General features: G+C 44.4%; 1 protein-coding gene across 3 annotated transcripts in view; it reads left to right on the forward strand.

Moving 5' to 3' along the window:
• STK24 (serine/threonine kinase 24) overlaps positions 1-22,745 on the forward strand; it is a 125,176-nt gene that overhangs the window by 67,275 nt on the left and 35,156 nt on the right. For all 3 annotated transcript variants that reach the window (XM_065592653.1, XM_065592663.1, XM_065592672.1), the window contains 3 exons: positions 10,167-10,223; positions 14,051-14,159; positions 14,280-14,437. In XM_065592653.1, coding sequence (XP_065448725.1) covers positions 10,167-10,223; positions 14,051-14,159; positions 14,280-14,437 — 324 coding nt within the window. The remainder of the gene's footprint in view (positions 1-10,166; positions 10,224-14,050; positions 14,160-14,279; positions 14,438-22,745) is intronic.

The raw sequence follows: 22,745 nt of genomic DNA on the forward strand, positions 1-22,745 counted from the left end.
CACCTTAACTCTCCCTTCTTTGAGCGAGGCCCCAATACGCTCATAACATGTACACTGTCTTTGCACTGTACTGAGCAGGAGCTACCTATGTCTGCCCTACTGTCAAATACTTAATCTACTCCACAGAAGGAACATCATATCTGCTACATATGACATACACTTTTACATCCCTCTATCCTTATGTTCATGATGCCATCTAATGCTATACTTTCACTTACCTTTAATTAAAGACACAGACCACTCTCATCTCCCACCTAAATGCAAGCCGGTCTAAAGGTCCAGAATGGAGACCTTGTAGACATCTTCACTTGTCTGGCAAAATGGAACTCTCAACAATAAAAGTAAAGCTCATCTGTGCAGAAGACAAATGCTCCTCTGAGGATGGTCAGAGACTGGAATGAACTCTCTCAGGAACAAAGGAACATCAAAAAGTTTCCACTCTAAGTGCAAGGCACATTTCTTTGACCTTGCCTTCTCTAATAAAACTACAGGTCTATTTATATAACCATAGCCACAGGCATATTTAACAAACAAACAAAAAATCCCGAAAACCCTATAAAAACAAGACACTCCACTAAACACACATCTCCCTCTGTAGAGAGGATGAGAGAACAAACATAGCAGTTGTGTAGTCACTTTGCTCAATGCGACATTACTGGCACGCGCTCACATTCTACGATAAGTGTGGTATGTAAACCTATATAGAATAGAATAGCATTGCTGACAGACCTCATGGCAGGAAGACCCGTGTGCCCTGCTACTCCTTAGAGCTGCACAATGTAATACTGAAGTACGGCATACCGGGTCTCACAACATACACATTAATCTTTTTTCTTTGGTCACACACACGGGTCAGGGAGAGGGGCTAATATCCCTCCTGAAGGCGCGCAGACCCCCCGGATGGCCCTATATCGCAATTGCAGCTCTTCTAAGCTGCTCCAGCCAATCCCTCCACCACTTAATGCAGCTACACCTATGCAGTGAATGCTGCTGGAGTGCATGCCAATAATTCCCAGTGGCTATGGCCAGCTCCATGGGACAGAGTTGCATTTGTGTGGACGTGTACCGTAGCTCTTCTGAAAACCAAGAAATGAAGTTTTTTTGCTTAACTTGACATTCGTCTTTGAGTAGCGTCCTTATGGGTGTTCCACTGTAGGTATGCTTGCGTACCTGTGCTGCTGATCAGAGAACTTGGGTAGCAGTGTCCATTAGGCCAACATATGCGCTGTCTCTCCTTGTGCCCTGCCATGAGGCTAGGCAGCACACATGGGCTAACCCCCTCAGATCCTTCTCAACCACCACTGGCTAGAGACAAAACTACTAGCAATCCCTTCGCGACCATTATCATCTTTTGCTTTTCTATAGTTAGTCTCCCCATTCTTAGTTGTACCACCTTTCTTCCTGAACAAAACAACAACAAAAAGACTTTATTTACCCCCCTTTTTTCGGAGACCCTTTTCCTAGTTCACAGGGCTTCAAGAAATATCTCTCTTGCAAAGAGGTCATCTCTGTAGCAGACAAGCACTCCCAGTGCATACGCTGCCTTGAGGAAGGCCACATTCCACAGTAGTGTGGTCTGTGCCAGCAGTTCAGACCCTGGTCTCACAACACAGGGAGTTGAGACAGAAGATCATCTTCATGGAGGCAGCCCTCCAACCCTTCCCAGACCCATGCTGAGAGTCACCTGGCAGAAGTGAGTCTTTTCCACAGCCGTCATCATCCAGGGACTGTAGGTTGAAGAAATCAGCTGCTGACCCCGCTCACAAGTCATTAAAAAAGAGAGCAGGAAGTTCCCACAGTGAACCCTGAGCCAGCCATAAATGATCTCCGGCACGCTCGGTATCCTTGGTACTGTTGGAACCAAGACAGTGCCAGTCCGGTATCCGTGACTCATAAAGATCTGGAACGGCAGGTGCCGTTGACGTGCCTAAGGAACCAATGCGCACAGGCACTGAGTCAGCAGCACCAGAGGACAAAGACAGGAGCCAGCACTTCACTAAAAAGACGCTGCCAATACGCGCTGTACCATCAACACAATCATGCAACACTGGAGCAGTTGGTGCGGGCAAGATCTCCAACCCCCTTGGTACTGCCAGTGGCACTGAGTCAGTTGGTAGCACTGGAATTCCAGCACTTGAGAGACATCCACGTATCTGACGTACCGATGTCTCCTCTTCTTGGTACCGGGACCTCGGCATAGAGTCTTCCCCTAACACGGGAGTCTTCTCCACTGTTCTGCCACGCACCCATACTCTCTAGTGCAGACTCGGACAGTGAACCAGAGAAGGTTGTCTCATTTACCCCTCTTATGATCCCTATGGTGCCCATTACCAAGAGGGCCCCAGAGCATACCTCCAGACAGCCCCATCGCCACCATGGTATGGCCAACTATAGGCACCACCATCCCAGTGGCCATACTGGGATCCTTGGCCTGCATATCACACCCACGCCTCTTGGGCTTCTAGTCTCACCCGTGAACCCCCAAGATGCTTCCCCTCTGCCATGGCATCTAGAGCCTCGGAACTTCCAGAACAGATTGTGGAGGAACAGGAGGGCGGCATTGAAGAAGAGGTGCTGAGGACCAACATATCCTCTTCCTCCCCAGACGAGCTGTCATGCCTCTCCCACTGTCCTTGGCCAATGATATCCAGCTTTTCCAGGAGCTGGCAAAGAGAGTTGCAGATACACTACAGATACCATTAGAAGAAGTCAAGGACTCTCATCAGAAGCTCCTTGACATACTACACACCTCATACAAGGCACTGGTGAGACCTCATCTGGAATACTGTGTGCGGTTCTGGTCTCCCATGTTTAAGAAGGACGAATTCAAACTGGTACAGAGAAGGGCTACTAAGATGATCCGAGGAATGGAAAACCTGTCTTATGAAAGGAGACTCAAAGACCTCCGCTTGTTTAGCCTAACCAAAAGAAGGCTGAGGGGAGATATGATTGCCCTCTCTAAATATAACAGAGGGATAAATACCAGGAAGGGAAAGGAATTATTTAAACTCTACCAATGTGGACACAAGAACAAATGGATATAAACTGGCCGTCGGGAAGTTTAGACTTGAAATTAGACGAAGGTTTCTAACCATCAGAGGAGTGAAGTTCTGGAACAGCCTTCCAAGGGGAGCAGTAGGGGGCAAAAAACGTATCTGGCTTCAAGACTAAGCTTGACAATTTTATGGAGGGGATGGTATAAGGGGATAGCCTAATTTTGGCAATTAATTGGTGTTTGACTATTAGCTGCAAATATGCCCAATGGCCTGTGATGGGATGTTAGATGGGGTGGGATCTGAGTTACTACAGATAATTCTTTCTTGGGTGTCTGGCTGGTGAGTCTTGCCCACGTGCTCAGGATTTAGCTGATTGCCATATTTGGGGTCGGGAAGGAATTTTCCTCCAGGGAAGATTGGCAGAGGTCCTGGGTTTTTTTTGCCTTCCTCTGCAGCGTGGGGCAACGATCACTTGCTGGAGGATTCTCTGCACCTTGAAGTCTTTAAACCACGATTTGAGGACTTCAGTGGCTCAGACATAGATTAGGGGTTTGTTGCGGGAGTGGGTGGGTGAGATTCTATGGCCTGCGTTGTGCAGGAGGTCAGACTAGACCATCAATAATGGTCCCTTCTGACCTTAAAGTCTATGACTCTATTCTCTAAAATAGCCCTCCCTATTAATGAGGCTCTCCTGGACCCCGCAAAAACCATATGGCAGACCCCAGCATTGGTGGCACCTACTTCCAAGAGGGCTGATTAAAAAAATTATGTTCCAGCTAGAGATGGAATTTCTCTTCTCCCGCCCTCCACCCAACTCCATCGTCATGGTCCTCAACACCAAATGAGATCCACTCTCCCCGACAGGGATTGGAAGTGTTTTAACCTCTTTGGGAGGAAAGCCTATTCCTCGGCCATGCTACAGTTTCAAATAGCCAATTACCAAGCCCCGATGGCGAAATATGACTGTCAGCTATTCAAAACTTAACTTTATTGATCAGCTGCTTGAGTCACACCAAAACCAGTTCAAAGCCATCATCCAAGAGGGAAAACTAGTGGCAAAGACAGGGCTACAGTCTGCCCTTGACACAGTTAACAGATTGTCCTGATCCATCTCCACGATGGTGGTTAGCCAACCTGTGTCACGGCTACACCTGTTGGGCTTCCCTAAGGAGGTGTAGTCGACTGTCGAAGACCTTCCCTTTGAAGGCCCTAAGCTCTTCATGGAGAAGACAGATGCCTCTCTCTCTGCTCACTGGGCATCTACAGGTCAGGACAAAAGAGGAAATTTAGTCTGCAGCACAAACCACGCATCTCCCAATACTCAATTCAATGTTACTACAAGCCACAGAAAACTAAGTTCTCTAGGCATAAACCATCTGGCCTGCAGTCTTCCATGTCTCAACTGTTCACTTCCAATTTTGATGGGTTGGTTGAGGCGACGATAAACCACTCCCGCCAACTGCTACAGCTGACCACCGCTTCCTTCCCATTTGGCTACCATCTGACAATGTTCCCCAGCACCTGGGAATGTATAACATCAGACCAATGGGTCTTGTAGATTGTTTGCAATGGGTACGCCATCCATTTTACCTCCCTATCCCCCTCCATAGCATCCTTCCCCGTCCCTCTTCAGGGACCCTTCTCATGAGTTTACTAAGACAAGAGATCATCTCCTCCAGTTAGGAATCATAGAACCAGTACCTCAATATCTACAAGGCAAAGGTGGTTATTTCCTAATACCCAAGAGAAAGGTAGGTTGGAGACCCATACTAGACCTCCGAACACTCAAAAAGTTTGTCAAAGCTCAAAAATCCAAGATGGTCACTCTAGCAACAATTATCCCAGCATTGGAACAGGGAGACTGGTTTTCAGCCCTCGACCTTCAAGACTCCTACTTCCAAATCTCAATCCTACTGTCCCACAGACGATTCCTCAGATTTACCCTAGGACAAGACCCCATACGAGTACAGAGTACTCCTCTTTAGGCTATCATCCCTTCAGAGAGTATTCTCCAAGATTCTCTTAGTACTGGCTGTGCACCTGTTCTCCCAAGGGATCATGATTTACCCCTACTGACTGCCTCCTCAGAGCCCGGTCCTTCCATATAGATCAACACCTGGAAATCAACCCTCACTCCAGTGCAGCACCTGGAATTCATAGGCGCCAACCTCAACTCCTTACAGGCCAAAGCTCTCCTAAATCAGCTTCTGTACCAGATGACTGGAGGATAGCTAATGTGACACCAATTTTTAAAAAGGGCTCCACAGGTGATCCTGGCAATTAAAGGCCTGTAAGCCTGACTTCAGTACCAGGCAAACTGGTTGAAACTATAATAAAGAACAATATTGTCAGACATATAGATTAACATAATTTGTTGAGGAAGTGTCAACATGGTTTTGGTGAGGCATGATTTCCCTTTACTAATCTACTAGAATTCTTTGAGGGGGTCAGCAAGCATATGGACCAAGGGGATCCAGTGGATATAGAGTACTTAGATTTTCAGAAAACCTTTGACAAGGTCCCTCATCAAAGGCTCTTATGCAAAGTAAGCTGCCACGGGGTAAGAGGGAAGGTGCTGTCATAGATTGGTAACTGGTTAAAAGATAGGAAACAAAGGGTAGGTATAAATGGTCAGTTTTCAGAATGGAGAGAGGTAAATAGTGGTGTCCCGCAGGGGACTGTTCTGGGACTAATCCTATTCAACATATTCATAAATGATCTGGGAAAAGGGGTGAACAGTGAAGTGGCAAAATTTGCAGATGATACAAAATTACTAAAGATAGATAAGACCCAGGCAGATTGCGAAGAACTACAAAAGGATCTCTCAAAACTGGGCGACGGCAACAAAACGACAGATGAAATTTAATGTCTATAAATTCAAAGTAATGCACATTGGAAAGCATAATCTCAACTATACATATAAAATGATGGGGTCTAAATTAGCTGTTACCACTCAAGAAAGAGATCTTGGAGTGATTGTGAATAGGTCTCTGAAAACAATCCACTCAATGTGCAGCATTAGTCAAAAAAGCAAACAGAATGCTGGGAATAATTAAGAAAGGGATCGATAATAGGATGGAAAACATCATGTTGCCTCTATATAAATCCATGGTACGCCCACATCTTGAATACTGTGTGCAGATGTGGTCGCCCCATCTCAAAAAAGATATATTGGAATGGGAAAAGGTTCAGAAGAATGCAACAAAAATGATTAGGGATATGGAACGGCTTCTGTATGAGGAGAGATTAATAAGACTGGGACTTTTCAGTTTGGAAAAGAGACAGCTAAGGGGAAATATGATTTGAGGTCTGTAAATTCATGACTGGTGTAGATAAGGAAGTGTTGTTTACTACTTCTCATCACACAAGAAGTAGGGGTCACCAAATGAAATTAATAAGCAGCAGGTTTAAAACAAATAAAAGGAAGTATTTCTTCACACAACACACACTCAACCTGTAGAACTCCTTACCAGAGGATGTTGTGAAGGGCAAGACCATAAGAGGGTTCAAAAAAGAACTAGATAAATTCATGAAGGATAGGTCCATTAATGGCTGTTAGCCAGGATGGACAGGAATGGTGTCCCTAGCCTCTGTTTGCTAGAAGCTGGGAATGAGTGACAGGGGATGGATCACTTGATGATTACCTGTTCTGTTCATTCCCTCTGGGGCACTTTGTACTGGCCACTGTCCGAAGACAAGATACTGGGCTAGGTGGACCTTTGACCCAATAGGGCCATTCTTACGTTCTTATGTACCTCTACACAGATTCCTGTCTTTGGCCATACTCATATAGACAGCCCACAAATATGAGCCAGGCACTGCCTACAACTCTTGGGGCATATGGCAGCGGGCACAGTGGTAATACCACATGCCAGGCTTCACATGTGATGCTTCCAGTTTTGGTTCAGTTCAGTTTACAGACCAGATAGGCTAGACAAATATCTGTCACTACCCCACCAGGATTAAAAAGTCCTTAGACGGGTGGAAAGACCCTGCAAATGTTTGCAAGGGGATCCCCTTTTCACAAACCTCCCCATCATTGATTCTCCTCACTGACACATCCCTCATAGAATGGAACGTGCATATAAATGACTTCATGACAAAAGGCAGGTGGTCATCCATGGAGATATCCCTTCACATCCTCCTCCTCAAATTAAGGGTGGTCAGGAATGCCTATGCCCATTTCCTCCAACTGATCAAGGGATCACACACGAGAGTTCTAGCAGACAACATAGCATGTATGTACTATATAAATCAGCAAGGGGGGAGGCAGATCACCCCTCCCTCTGTGCAGAGGCAGTGAGACTATGGAACTGGTGTATCTCCCAGGATGTCATACTATCAGCCACTTACCTTCCAGGCACTCAAAACTTGATAATGGACAATCTCAGTGGGAAATTTCCACATGACCACAAGTAGGCGATAAACCCAGTGGTACTTCATAACCTATTGAGGCAGTGAGGGATGCTGACCACAGACCTGTTTGCCACTTGCCTGAACAAGAAATGTCCACACTAGTGATCCCAATCATAGGACAGCACTCAGTGGGCGATGCTTTCCTCCTCCTCTGGGGCAGGGACCTTCTCTATGCCTTTTCTCCATTTCTTCTACTGTCAAAAGTCCTATTAAAAATAAAAAGAGAATTAGCTGATTGGTCCTACTTGGCCAAGACAGACTTGGTATCCTTACCTGTCACAACTCGCGGCATGCCCACCAATTTCTCTCCAATCCACTTCTTCCCTCCTCTCGAAGAACCAAGGATGTACCCTACATCCCAACTTGGGGGTTCTTCGCCTCAAAGCGTGGCTCCTTCATGGTTCAAACATGGAGAGCTCCTGCTCAAAGGAGGTACAAGAGGTGTTATTACATACTAGAAAGTCCTTAACATGCTGGACATAGCTACCTGAATGGTCCAGGTTTCGAATTTGGTGCATCTCCCAACAAATTTCTCTGACGCTCGTGACTCTTCCAGAGATCCTAGACTATGTCCTAACTCTAAAAAATTCAGTACTATCTCTGTTTCTTCAGGGTCCACCTAGCAGCTATAGCAGCCTTTCACCGGTAGAGGAATACTCAGTGCTATCACACCCAACCACTAAACGATTCCTTAGGGGTATAGTAAACCTTTTCCCACAACCCTGACATTCTACTCCCATGTGGGACCTAAACCTGGTATTGAAAGGCCTCATTATACCTCCCTTCAAACCTATGGCCACCTGCTCGCTTACATACCTTTCAATGAAAATGGACTTCCTGACAGCAGTCACTTCAGCTAGGAGATTAGGAGAAATAGCAGCTCTGATGGCACATTCTTTCTTTCTTTCCCTCCCCTCCCAGTATTCTTTTGGGACAAGGTTATGCTCAGGCCACAACCAAAATTCATCCCTAAGGTAACCTCCTCATTTCGCATGAACCAATTGGTTCACCTTCCAATTTTCTACCCCATGCCTCATCACGACTACTGGGAGGCTATATTGCACACACTAGATGTCAGGAGAGCCCTAGCCTTTTACCTGCATAGGATGAAGGCTTTCAGGAAATCCCCTAAACTTTTCCTCTCTATTGCAGAAAAATCTAAGGACCAATCAGTATAGTTCAGAGACTCTCCAAATAGGTCTCAAACTGCATTAGACAATGTTATCAGATCTTCAGCATGACCCCGCAAGATAGTATTTGCACACACTCCACAAGGCTACTGCTGATAGTATTTGCACACACTCCAAGAGGTGACTGCCTTCTTCTAGAATGTCCCTATCTCAGAAATTTGTAGAGCGGCAACATGGATGTCAGTCCACACCTTTGCGGAACATTATGCAATCACTGGGGTCTCTGCCTCCAATGCCATCTTCGGCTCCACAATATTGTTATCGGTAACTGACCCGACCCCGAAGCCCCAACCCTCCAGTAGGGATACTGCTCAGGAGTCACCTACAGTGGAGTACCCATAGGGACACTACTTGAAGAAAAAGCTACTCACCTTGTGCAGTGTGTGTCCTTATGGGTGACCCACAACCCACCCTCTTGCCGTCTACTTCAGAGTTCTTGTCAGTGACTCTGCAGTGAAGAAGGAACTCGGGGGTTAGGCTGTTCTGGCACTTTTACCGAAGTTCCCTGATCAGCAATGCAGGGATGCAAGCATACCTACAGTGGAACACCCATAGGGGGACACATCTCGAAGAACCATCGTTATTGCACAAGGTGAGTAACTTCTTCTGGGAAGAAGTTCTTCTGGTCTTGCATCTGAAGAAGTGAGGTTCTTACCCACGAAAGCTTTTGCTCCCAATACTTCTGTTAGTCTCAAAGGTGCCACAGGACCCTCTGTTGCTTTTTACAGATTCAGGCTAACACGGCTACCCCTCCGATACTTCTTCTGGGAAGGCACAGTATACCACTGGGCACCTTTAATCGGTCTTAACTAAGTTGTTTTTTTTTGTCAGAGAATATTAGATACTTCTGCAATGAACTACATTTAAGGATTGTTATAAGAGCAGGAAGGGACAGTACATTACTCTTGGGAAACGATAAGCTGCTTTCTATCGAGCCTCTGGAGCATATTTGTATTGTTTCATTTTCATTGTTCATGAGTGCTCTCTTCTGTCCTGTACCCCCTACTTTTCAGGTTGAGAAACACTAGATTAGACACTTGTAATACTTTTCTTTATATATGCAGTTCAACTAGGTAGGGCTTCCCTACTGCACCAGATGGTTTTCATTAGCTTGAAGTAGAGAGAAATCTCCTACTCCCCTGAGTAGTATACTGTGGCAATGTTAAGGGGTCTACACCTTCCTCTGATCCATCTGTGTTTGGCTGTTATGGAGACATAATACCTGACTACTTCATGTGGCCCACTAGTATATTCAGATATGGCAGTTCCTATGTTTCTATATAGGATAAGACAGTGTATGGAAATAAGGATTGTAAAATCTAAGATGGAAAAAAATGAATAAAGTGGAATGAAGTCAGTGTATGTTAACGTCAAATAAATAAAAATGTGGAGCAGGAGCAGTATTTTTCTGCCATGACAGATTATATAGTTTAGTGAAATTCAGTGCCATTACATATTTACTGTAATAATTCTACAGAATTCATTTTGCAGCAAAATGAGTGAAGCAAGTCATGAAAGAAACTAAAGTGTGAAGCTACTGATTTCATCTGTTCTATTTTTGCAGGATACAAAATTATGGATAATAATGGAATACCTTGGTGGAGGCTCTGCTCTTGATCTAGTAAGTAAACTAGTTATGAACGTCATTAATTTAGTAAACTTAGTTAAAATTTCATTAATGCATTTCTTGAATGTTTCTGCTGTTTATAATACACCTGTAATCCTCGTGTGACATCATTATTGCTATAGCAGTTGTGCTGTCAAACCCAGGATTATTGCTTCAGTAGAGAAATAAAGTGGCATAACCAGATATATTAAGAAACAAAAGCCCTGTTTTCATGCAGAAATTCCCAGTAGTTAGAAGAAAACGTTTCTGTTCATCTATGAATTAAAACACATTTTCCATGAGATGACATCAGGTTATGTTCATGTGCAAAAAGGCTAGGTAACTCAGGATGTTAGTAATAAGGTATGAAAACTTTCATCTCAAAACTCTGACCTTCACCGAGCCATAGAATATTAATGACCTGAAGGTTGTTATTGTCTGCTGGCTCTTCATGGTGCTCTTACATTTGTTCCTTAGTGTACACATTTTTAAAAAAACAAAGCACCCTGCCTGTAGTCTCATTAAGATTTGAATGGACCTAGTGATGTAATTTCCCTCTTCCCCGGAAGGGTTGGTAGGTATGTCCTTTGAAACAATCTTGCATTGTGGGTGTTAGATGTGTATATTTTCTGTGATTAAATACAATAGAACCTTGCTAAAACACACTTCACAGAACGACAAGCTTTCTATCTAGTCCATTCAAAAATTGGTTCTCCCCACAGCAAAGAGTCACAACATGGCTTTTGTAAAGGGAAATCATGCTTCAGCAATCTATTAGAATTCCTTAATGATTCCTTAATGATCTGGATGATGGGATGGATTGTACACTCAGCAAGTTCGCGGATGACACTAAGCTGGGGGCAGAGGTAGATGCGCTGGAGGGTAGGGATAGAGTCTAGAGTGACCTAGACAAATTGGAGGATTGGGCCAAAAGAAATCTGATGAGGTTCAACAAGGACAAGTGCAGAGTCAGGACTTAGGATGGAAGAATCCCATGCACTGCTACAGGCTGGGGACTGACTGGCTAAGCAGCAGTTCTGCAGAAAAGGACCTGGGGATTAGAGTGGACGAGAAGCTGGATATGAGTCAACAGTGTCTCCTTGTTGCCAAGAAGGCTAATGGCATATTGGGATGCATTAGTAGGAGCATTGCCAGCATATCGAGGGAAGTGATTATTCCCCTCTGTTAGGCACTGATGAGGCCGTATCTGGAGTATTATGTCCAGTTTTGGGGCTCCCACTACAGAAAGGATGTGGACAAATTGGAGAGAGTCCAGCGGAAGGCAATGGAAATGAGTAGGGGGCTGGGGCACATGACTTATGAGGAGAGGCTGAGGGAACTTGGATTATTTAGTCTGCAGAAGAGAAGAGTGACAGGGGATTTGATACCAGCTTTCAACTACCTGAAGTGTGGGTTCCAAAGAGGATGGAGCTAGGCTGTTCTCAGAACAAGGAGCAATGGTCTTAAGTTGCAGTGGGGGAGATCTAGGTTGGTTATTAGGAAAAATGATTTCATTAGAAGGGTGGTGAAGCACTGGAATGAGTTACCTGGGAGGTGGTGGAATCTCCATCCATAGAGGTTTTTAAGGCCTGGCTTGACAAAGCCCTGGCTGGGATGATTTAGTTGGTGTTAGTCCTGCTTTGAGCAAGGGATTGGACTAGATGACCTCCTGAGGTCTCTTCCGACCCTAATCTTCTATGATTCTGTGATTCCTTGACGTGGTCAACAAACACGTGGATGAGGGTGATCGAGTGGATGTAGTATACTTGGACTTTCAGAAAGCCTTTGACAAGGTCCCTCACCAAAGGCTGTTAAGCAAAGTGGACAGTCATGGAATAAGAGGAAAGGTTCTCTCATGGATAAGTAACTGTTTAAAAGATAGGAAACAGAGGGTCAGTTTTCACAGCAGCGAGAGGTAAATAGCTTGGTCCTTCAAGGATCTGTACTGGGACCAGTGCTGTTCTGCCTATTCATAAAAAATCTGGATAAGAGGTTAAACAGGTGGGGGGGGGGGGCAAAGTTTGCACACAATACTAAATTACTCAAAAACATAAGAACGGCCATATTGGGTCAGACCAAAGTCCATCTACCCCAATATCCTGTCTTCAAACAGTGGCCAATGCCAGGTGCCCCAGAGGGAATGAACAGAACAGGTAAGCATCAAGTGATCCACCCGCTGTCGCCCATTCCCAGCTTCTGTCAAACAGAGGCTAGGGACACCGTCTCTGCCCATTCTGGCTAATAACCATTGATGGACTTACCCTCCATGAAAGTAAAGTCCGAAGCTGACTGTGAAGAGTTACAAAGGGATCTCCCAAAACTGGCTGACTGGGCAACAAAATAGCAGCTGAAATTCAATGTTGATAAATGCAAAGTAATGCACATTGCAAAACCCTAATCCCAACTATAAAGGCAAAATGATAGTGTCTAAATTAGCTGTTATCACTTCAGAAAGAGATCTTGGAGTCATTGTGGATAGTTCTCTGAAAACATCTGTTCACTGTGCAGTGGCAGTCAAAAAAGCTAACAGTGTTAGGAACCATTAGGAAAGGGATAGATTATAAAACAGAAAATATCATAATGCCTCTATATCAATGCAAGGTACGCCCACATCTTGAATACTGCATTCAGATCTGATCACCCTATCTCAAAAAAGATATATAGGAATTGGAAAAGGAACAGAAAAGGGCAATACAAATGATTAGGCGTATGGAACAGCTTCCATATGAGGAGAGATTAAAAAGACTGGGACTGTTCACCTTGGAAAAGAGATGATTAAGGGGAAATATGATAGGGGGTCTATAAGATCTTGACTGGTGTAGAAAAAGTGAATAAGGAAATGTTATTTACTCGTTCCCATAAAACAAGAACTAGGGGTCACCCAATGAAATTAATAGGAAGTGGGTCTAAAACAAACAAAAGGAAGTACTTCTTCAATAAGGCACAGTCAACCTGTGGAACTTGTTGCCACGGGATGTTGTGAAGGCCAAAACTATAACAAGTTAAAAAAAGAAGTAGATAAGTTCATGGAGGATAGGTCCATTAATGGCTATTAGCCAGGATGGGCAGGGACGCAACACCATGCTCTGAGTGTCCCTAGCCTTTGTTTGCCAGAAGCTGTGGATGACTTGATGGATTACTCGATGATTGCCTGTTCTGTTCATTCCCTTTGAAGCACCTGGCATTGGCCACTGTCTGAAGACTGGATACTGGGCTAGATGGACCATTGGTCTGACCCAGTATGGCCAGTCTTCTATTCTAAGATTGTAATAGCTGATGCTGTAATGATATCTTGTATTACTCAAATTTAATTACGTAATATATACTAAAGTACATTTAGTAGTGCATTTAAAGGTATGATAAATAATGAAAACTAAACTGCTATTGACAAATGAATAAAATACATTTTTGATGTTAGCCTTATTTTTATTAGCATTTCAAGTTTCATTAATTCAATATATCTATCTCATTCATTAGTGCAAATTAGTTTTCCATGTCCACTGAAGGTAGGACAAGAAGTAATCAACTTAATCTGCAGCAAGGGAGGTTTAGCTTAGATACTAGAAACAACTTTCTAACTATACGGATAATTAAGTATTGGAATAGGTTGCCAAGCGAGGTTGTAGGTTGGAAGAATACCTGTCAGGGATGGTTTAGGTATCCCTTGTCTCAGCACAGGGGAGGATGGCATAGATGACCTCTTGAGGTCCCTTCTAGCCCTATGTTTCTATGAATTCTTTGAACTTAGCATTTTTAGTTTATTTTTTCTTACCGTTTCTGTGTTGTCTCTGAAATTTGTAGTTTGCAAGTATTTACAAATATTTCTTGTATGTTTCTCATAGTTAGAGCCTGGCTGTCTTGATGAAATCCAGATTGCTACAATATTAAGAGAGATACTTAAAGGACTCGATTACTTGCATTCAGAAAAGAAAATCCACAGAGATATTAAGGGTAAGTTATTTAATCATTTTTTTAAAATAGTTTTGGTTAAATGTTCAAACAGTAGAGATAAGGAAAACCTTTGAAACATCAAAGCTGTAAACTTTTAAACTGCCTTTTTTTCTTTGTTAGCTGCCAATGTTTTGCTATCTGAACAAGGAGAGGTAAAATTAGCAGACTTTGGAGTAGCAGGACAACTAACAGATACACAGATAAAGAGAAATACTTTTGTGGGAACTCCATTCTGGATGGCACCTGAAGTAATAAAACAGTCAGCATATGACTCAAAGGTAAGATTAAAATAGACTTTTCTATTTCCAGGCATTACCCACAGCCCCTTCCCATCCAATTTTATTTATTAGATAAACTAAGTGCTTTGTGCAGGCTGTGAATTACATGGTTGCGGTCTGAGGCCCACCTGAGCCACTTTCTGTACTACTGCTGTTGCTCATGTGTGACGAACTGGGAGTGGTCTTTGAATGCTGAGTGGGGAGTGTTGGCCTGAGAAGGTGGCAGGGGGGTTTGGCTGGGACGGTCTGCATTGGGGGATGGGAGACTGGCCTTGAGGGAAGATACCTGAGCATGTAACGTGAGAACCCAGGGGGTTGGAGCCAGGTGACACCTCTGTGCGGGAAACTGGACAAAGGCGGGGGGAGGCTGGGTGAGAGACGCTGGAGGGAGTGGGAGGTTTCAGGAGCTGGCTGGTAATGGAGGGAGCCCAGATGGGGCTCTGCCCCCCCCCTCGCCCCCCATGGGGCTGTGGTGCCCCTGGGACCCCAAGATGGACCTAACTGAGGGGGTCCTGTTGTCTGTGCCTGCAAGACCTGTCTTGGACTGTGTTCCTGTCGTCTAAATAAACCTTCTGCTTTACTGGCTGGCTGAGAGTCATGGTGAATCGCAGGAAGCCAGGGGTGCAGGGCCTTGTGTCCCCCCACACTCTGAGACATCATGAACTTAAGGTCTTTTCTTTTTCTTTTTTTCCCCTCAGAACTACTCCAGTGACTTTAACTTAATTGTAAACATTTTTTTCAGTTAATAATACATAGTTGCATTTAAACTGACTTCAGCTGTGTTTTTGAGTTACCACACTATTCGGACACAGATTTGAAAATTCATTGTAGACAGATGTCTGTAGAATTGGCCTGTAGAAAGTGCTGATCACACTCCAGGCCTTCTATATAAAGCAAATGTATCATGCGTTGAACTGCGTATTTCTTTACTACATTGGGAAACACAGACTTTGGATATAAGGCAATGATCTTGAAAACTAGGCTAATAAATGTTGTGCCAAATATAGATATACATTTTATCTATGCAAATAAACTCCTTTATTTTCATTTACCCGTCCTGGCACTGCTCACCCTCTCCAGTATCTAAAAAGAGGCATAAGACTTCTAAACAGACAACTGGGAGAGGAAGGTCTCTGGCATCAAAATCCTCTAAGCTAGGGGTCGGCAACCTTTCAGAAGTGGTGTGCTGAGTCTTCATTTATTCACTCTAACTTAAGGTTTCACGTGCCAGTAATGCATTTTAATGTTTTTAGAAGGTCTCTTTCTATAAGTCTATAATATATAACTAAACTATTGTATGTAAAGTAAATAAGGTTTTTAAAATGTTTAAGAAGCTTCATTTAAAATTAAATTAAAATGCAGAGCCCCCCAACCGGTGGCCAGGACCCGGGAAGTGTGAGTGCCACTGAAACGCATGCCATAGGTTGCCTACCCCTGCTCTAAGCATAGGGATGGGAGTAGAGTGCAGCCAAAATCCAAGCACTCTTCTCTGGTAGTTCCAAAACCAGCAATGTTGATTCCAGCCCTGAGGCAAATAATGTCAAATCCAGGGCCTGAAGGGGCATCTGGACTTGACCACAGTGACCCGAGACCATCTTGGCACTGACCCCATCAGAGTCATTTGTGGCAGAGATCTGCGGAGCCTATCTGTGACGATGTCCCTGGCGACCGTGCCCCTGGTACAGGCAGATAGAGGGTCACCAGTATTGTTGGTGCAGTAGTTGGTACTGCAACAACCTCCATTGCCTCAGACTTCACGCCCATTGATACTGTTGAATTGTATGCCTGCAGTGTTGGCTGCTCTCCACTCTTCGCTGATTCGGCACTAGTCTCTGACACCATCAGCTCCCCCTTGGTCAATAGAAGGTGATTTGTACTGCTCTGACTTGGAGATTGGCTCTTACATTTCCCAGTCTTGGAGCTAGTCACACTACTCCCCACTTACGTGTTACTTCCCTAGGTTGCTTTGAGATCCTCCAGCTGGAAGAGGATCGGGCATGTGGTCAGGGAATCACTGGGTCTTCCCACTGGTCCAGTGGTCCTTCTGGAACCCTGAGGATCCCCCCTGATTTCTAGGTCATACCTGAGGTGTTCGTGCTCTGTGACCTCAGAGAAGCATGGGAAGTCTACTTTCTAGGCACCGCCTGTTCCTGACCCTGGCACCGCCTGTTCCTGACCCTGGCATCAGGCTCATTGTGGAGCAGGAAGAGATGGTTCAGGAGGACCCTGCTTGACAGCGGGGGAGGAATAGCCTCAACCGAGGCTGGCTTCATCCTCCTCTTTTCCTGATGAAGCAGTTTCCTTGGGAGGCATCTCACGCCCTCCTGATGATTATAAAGCTTACCAAGAGCTATTGAAGAGTGTTGCCTGAGGTTCAGGGATCCAGTTGGAGGAAGTTAAGGAGTCCTCCCACTGCCTTATTGATATTGGTGGCCATACCTATTAATGAAGCAGTTTTGAAGTCCATTAAATCACTCTGACAGATTCCTTCATCCCATTTTCCAACGTCAAAAAGGGCCAAATGTAAATATTATGTTCCCTCCCAGGGATTTGAGTATCTATGCTTCCCCTCCTCCCCCCGATCCCTGTTTCTCCTTTGGTGTCAGCGGCCAATGAAAGGGAGTTCTAGGGCAAACCTCCAAATCAAAGATCCAAAAAAAATAGATTTATTTTGTAGAAAAGTTTATTCTAATGTGGGGTTACAACTCAGAATTGCCAGTCAACAGGCTTTTTTGGGACGTTATGATTGTAATGTTTGCGAGTCCATATTAAAGTTTAGGGACATATTGCTGGAGGATGCTAGAGTAGAGTTTTCCTCTTTATATGATGAGTGGAAATCTGGAGCAAGAACTTTCCTCCAGGCTGGACTAGATGCAGCAGATTCAGCTCCTAGGATCATCATGGCCTCTGCAGTTTCCATGCACAAGAGCTCTTGGCTGCAGGTCTTGGGGCTTGCACAAGAAGTCCAACAAACAACACAAGACCTGCCACAAGCGCTCTTGGCTGCAGAAGACCTGCCTTTTGTAGAGTCTTGATTTTTTTGGTGGAAACAGACTCCAATCTCCTTGGGTGAAGGATTCTAGGGCAACTTTAAAGTCTTTGGAGTTGTATATTCCAACCCTGTCCAGGAAACATTTTTACCTGCAGCAGACCCACTGTTACTCTGTCCCTGCTCCTTGTTAGGATCTGCAAAGAAAGAAAAGTAGGGGTTATAGATGCAGACCACTTCCTCCTCCTGCATCTGCATCAATGTCTGCTCCATCTAAACAGCCAGGTGGTGCTAAACAGATGTTTTGATGGGTCAGTTGATGACACCATCCCACTTTCCAGGATGCCAGATTCTGCCTCCTTCGTGTTTGCAAGCCATCTTTACCGCTTCCTCAGTGCATAGTCCTGGATTACTTCAGACTGATGGGTCTTAAGCACTGTGGAAGTGGGATATACCATCCAGTTTATTTCTGCCCTTCCCTGCCTGTTCCTCTTCAGGGACTACTCTCACAAGGAGCTTCTCCTCCAGGAGCTTCCTTCTCTCCTTCGTATAGGAGCTATAGAGGATATTTTGCATTGTCTCAAGAGGGAAGAGGTTTATTACTGTTATTTCCTAATCCCAAAAGCAAAGGGAGGTCTTGACCAATTTTAGACCTGTGCCAGCTGAACAGATATCTCACAAAGATAAAGTTTTGCATGATCACCCTGGCTTCCATTATTCCCTCTTTGGATCCTGGAGGCTGGTATGCTGCCCTCAGCTTAAAAGGTGTCTTTTTCGTGTGGTGATTTATCAAGGTCACAGAAAGCATCTCATATTTGTAGTGAAGCACTCTCATTAGCCCTTCACCATGCTGCCTTTCAGCCTGTCAGCAACATCTCGTGTGATAGCTGCTTTCTTGAGGAGTCTGAGTTGAAGTTTATCTTTATCTGGATGACTGGCTAGTCTAAGACGCTGGTCCAGGACTCAGTTAATGTTCAGTGTGTATCTCCCATCCAGTCAACATTTGAAGCTCTGGATCTACTGATCAATTTATAGAAATCTCTCCTTTGTCCAGTTTAGAAGACAGATTTTATAGGAGCAGTACTGGATTCTACTCAAGAGCTTTCCTTCCAGACACAAAGTTCCAAACAATTTGATCTCTTGTTGCAGATTTCAAGGCTTACCCAGTCACAGGAGCTCAAAACTGCATTAGGCTCCTGGGGTGTATGGCCTTGTGCATATACATAGTCAGGTATGCCAGACTGCATCTCAGGAATCTTTAAAGTTGACTGTCCTCTGTTTTTTTTTTTTTTTTTTTTTTTTTGCCAAGTTATCACCATCTGAACTCAGTCCTGAATGAGTATTGACTTCTCTAGATTGGTGGACAGACCCGGTCAGTGTATGTGCAGGCATTCCCTTTGTTCACCCTCAACCTTTGCTGATATTGGTGACAGATGTATCTTCCCTAGAGTGGGGGGCTTATCTTGGTCCCCTCCAAACTCAGAGTTTATGGTTCTCAAAGGACCAGTCTCTCTATATATATCAACGTCCCCCTAGCCTGTCAGGCTTTCCTATCCAGGTCAGTGTGTAACCTCAGAATTTGACATTACTGTATGTATCCCAGAACTTGATATTACTGTCGTTAGTCATTTTTGTGTGTTTAGCTATTGTTAGCTAGAAACCAAATACTACATAGCTAGAAATAATTTTAGGTTCTGAAAGGCAAGGTTAAAAGGTCCTTGTTTGGAGTTTTGCTAATTAGATTGAAAAACAAAAAATTAATATACCATAAAAATAAAAGGAATGTTTGGACAGTCAACCTTGGTTTAGTGCCCCTAAGTTTTATTGTTGTTATAACTAAAAATACTAAAAATGTTTTAATAATAAAAAATGAGTAGTTTGCTAAAATTAGGAAAATTGGTGACCCACTAGGGGTCACTATGAGTTATGTGCTTTGCTTAAGTTAACTATAAAAAAAAATTAGGCAAATAATAAACTTTGAAGCAGTCCGAGAAAGCTTTTCTTTGGGTAAGGATCTGGCATCTAAACTCCCCAGCAGCTGGACAGAAGGAGGGCCCCTGGACAGAAGACTGGTTGCTGATTCCTCGTAACCATTTCAAACTTTGGGTAAATATAAATGTTTGGGATGCTCTGAACCTTCTGCGACTCTTTGTGTGTGTGCGCACGGGCGCTTGAAACGCAATAAAAAAGTAGTTTTAGGTAAAAGCACTCTTGTTTGTACCAATCATTTATCAGACAGAGGAGCTATGTCCCCATTGATTTGTTCCTGACACCGCATGGTAACAGATTTGGTGAGCCAGTTGCCAGGAGACATGGAGAGGAGAGGACAGCTGATACAAACGGTTTGCTGTGCAAGAGGGGAGGACAGCAAGGCAGTGTAGAAACCTATAATTTCCCCATGTCATAGTCCACAAGTCAATTTACATATACATTCCATTACTGGGACTCAGGGCTCAGGCTGGTGGCCTGGTCGAGGGAGAAATTATGTCAGAAGGAAAGGGAATATCTAGAAAGAAAGAACCATTGGAAATGGTTTTGGGGAGCAGATTTACTGATGATATATAGGAGCATGGTAATGGTCTTTGGAAGCCTGGAGTCTTCACTGTCCCTGGGGCGTTCCTGCAGCTCTGTAAGCAGATGGTAACAATGGTAGTAGAGAAAGAGATAAATCAGTTAAAGGCAGAAGTAGAAGAGTTAAAGAAAAATAAAATTGAGATAGAAAAGAAAGTACTCAGAAGATAGTCAGACACCCTCTGGGCAACAAACCTGACTCAAACAGCAAATATAGTGGCACTGCAGAAGCAGGTGTGTGACAATGAGAGAGAGAGTGACGGGTTGAAGCAGGAGGTATTTGGATTAAAAAAGCAGACCCAGATAGAAGCAGGGTTAGAGCCTTACTGAAGGAATCCCAGGATAAGACCCAGGCAGGTCACGGGAATGTAAAAGACAAAGTTGTGCTCTCAGAGCCATGTTGGGAGAGCAGAAGTGAATAGCGACAGTGATTAGAGAAGTCGTAGTCTGTGTTAGAGGGCTTTCCATTCACCCCCTCCCGTGGTTCTTGTCACGCAGACAGAAATCAGAAGTCCAAAGTGCAGACAATGCAATGTTTATTGGGGTTCCAAGCAAGCATATCCATAGCTCTACACACCAGCAGAGTCTGTTCTGTTCCCAGCTCTTGACACTTCAGAGCGTTTACCTCATGTCCCCCTTTCCCAGTTCTGACACCCCAGAGCCTTGCCTGTGTCCTCATTCCCACCTCCGCCTTCTTAGCAGGCCCAAATATACTTGCAATGCACGTCTACAGTCCCACCTCTTACAATTTATGGTCATGTTCCATTTTGGGGGTTTGTGGGTCTGGGGTCTTCATCCCACCTCTTTTGTATTCCATGGGAGGGGTGAGGAGTGAGGTTGTGCAAGGCACAGGCATTTCTTTGGTCTTTTAGTGTTTTATACCTTCCTCACCCCCCCCCCCCCACATCCCCTTTGCCTACTGATTGTTTGACCTTGCCTTGAGATGGGGTTGAGGCAATCTTAAAGTGTGCTCATATATTACACTCCCACCATGCCCTGTAACACTTTAACTGCTCTATCCCTTACCTCTTCCCATTATACTAACAAACCCATCCGGCCGGACAGAAGCAACACATACAGTGTCTTTGTTCTTTGTTGACACATATTAGTAAGGATATAAGTGTATCAAAGGTCAAACCCCAAATCCTATTCCAGGCTGACAAACAAGCCTATATACTAACAGTCTGGGGATGGGTCAGAAAAGGACCCTGGCTTGTATCCTTCCTATTATGATTATGAGAAGGATGATCCCCAAGAGCTTCCGGGCAGTCCCCGTATGATCCTTTGCTTGAAACACTGGAAGAAATACGGAAACTCCTGCCCATAGCCTCTATAATCCAAGGAGGGGAAGAATGGGTAGAGATCAGGTCCTTCTCCCCTGACCAGGTCAGGGCAGCAGGGAAATCAGTTGGCCTGTTAAACCACAACATGGACTTGGGATGGCTGGCAAGGATAGCTGGCACCCCCAGTCTTAACTCCGGCGGATTTGGTGGCAATGCCCACTCGCCTCTCAGAGCCAGGATAGGGGTTAGGGTACAGGGTCCCAGATGCTTTGGCCCACAGAGCCCCACTTCTTTTTAGTTTGTTAGATTTGTTGTTGTTGCCTGTATTTTAAAGTTTTTCTAGGCTTAGGTTTCTCTTCATTCCTAAGTCGTTCTTTACATGCCTCCATTTACGTGCCCCCTCCCACCCTCCCCCGGCTGCTTCTTTCTCCACAACCATCCCTCTCCCTCCTTCCGCTTCTTCTTTCTCCATAACTCCACCTTACTCTTCAGCTTTTTCTTTCTCCACAAACCCTCCCCCATTCACTACCCCACCCCGCTGCTTCTTTTTTCTTTCGCATTTTTGTGTGTTTTGTTTTATAAGTTAATGGTTAATGCCACAACTGGAAGTATTTTTAACTGTCCTTGAAAATGTGATTGCCAAGCAATAGGAATGTTAACTCTGCTACTGATTTTAATTATTGCCTTAAAAAATAGTTGTTAAAAAAGTCGTAAATTAACAAAAAAGGATTGGGCCAAAAGACTGCCATTTATTTTCATGGCCATAAGGGGAGCTGTGGCGCCGCATAAAGCAACCCTATTAAAGCAATAGCCCTTCCAAATAAGACTCTAAAGGAATGCAAGGACCAAAGGGGAAGAAAGGAAAGAGAAGGGAGACAGGCCCTTCAAGGGTTGAGTCAGAGCCCCTAATCCCTGGCGGGTGGAAATTTTAAAAATGGCTCCTAAGGTACAAGCCAAAGGAAAAAAGTAAGTGGCTTGCCCATGCTGGAACTTTTGTTAAGGTTGGCTTTGCACGAAGGAAAGACCCCGAGTACACCTTCCACCACCTCTCCTTAAGGAGGACAGTCATCCTGAGCTCCCCTAACAGTGGCACATTTGGACACCAATGGGTAGCGGGGGAGGTTCATGGTTTATGTGGAATTTGAAGGAGGGGCGTTCAGACAGAATTTGGTGTTAAATTCAAGTGCCACTTACTCCTTAATATGTACCCAGAATAAAAACCTGTTTGGACCTCTGGCTGGAGTTAAGACTTTAAGGAATTTAATGACACCGGGGGCATGCAGAAGGATTTTGTATTTGATGGGGCAAAGAAAAATAAAAAGGCAATTGGCTTAATGGATTTGGGAAGAGAAGGGATCCTAGGCATTAATATTTTAAGGGAATTAAGGGTCCTATAGGAAATGCCTCCTGGCACACCCTGAGAGCCAGTGGCGATTTCAGCAAGCTACCAGATAGCACCCCTTAA

The sequence above is a fragment of the Chrysemys picta genome, chromosome 1 (genome assembly GCF_011386835.1).
Source record: "Chrysemys picta bellii isolate R12L10 chromosome 1, ASM1138683v2, whole genome shotgun sequence".
Classification (NCBI taxonomy): Eukaryota; Metazoa; Chordata; order Testudines; family Emydidae; genus Chrysemys; species Chrysemys picta.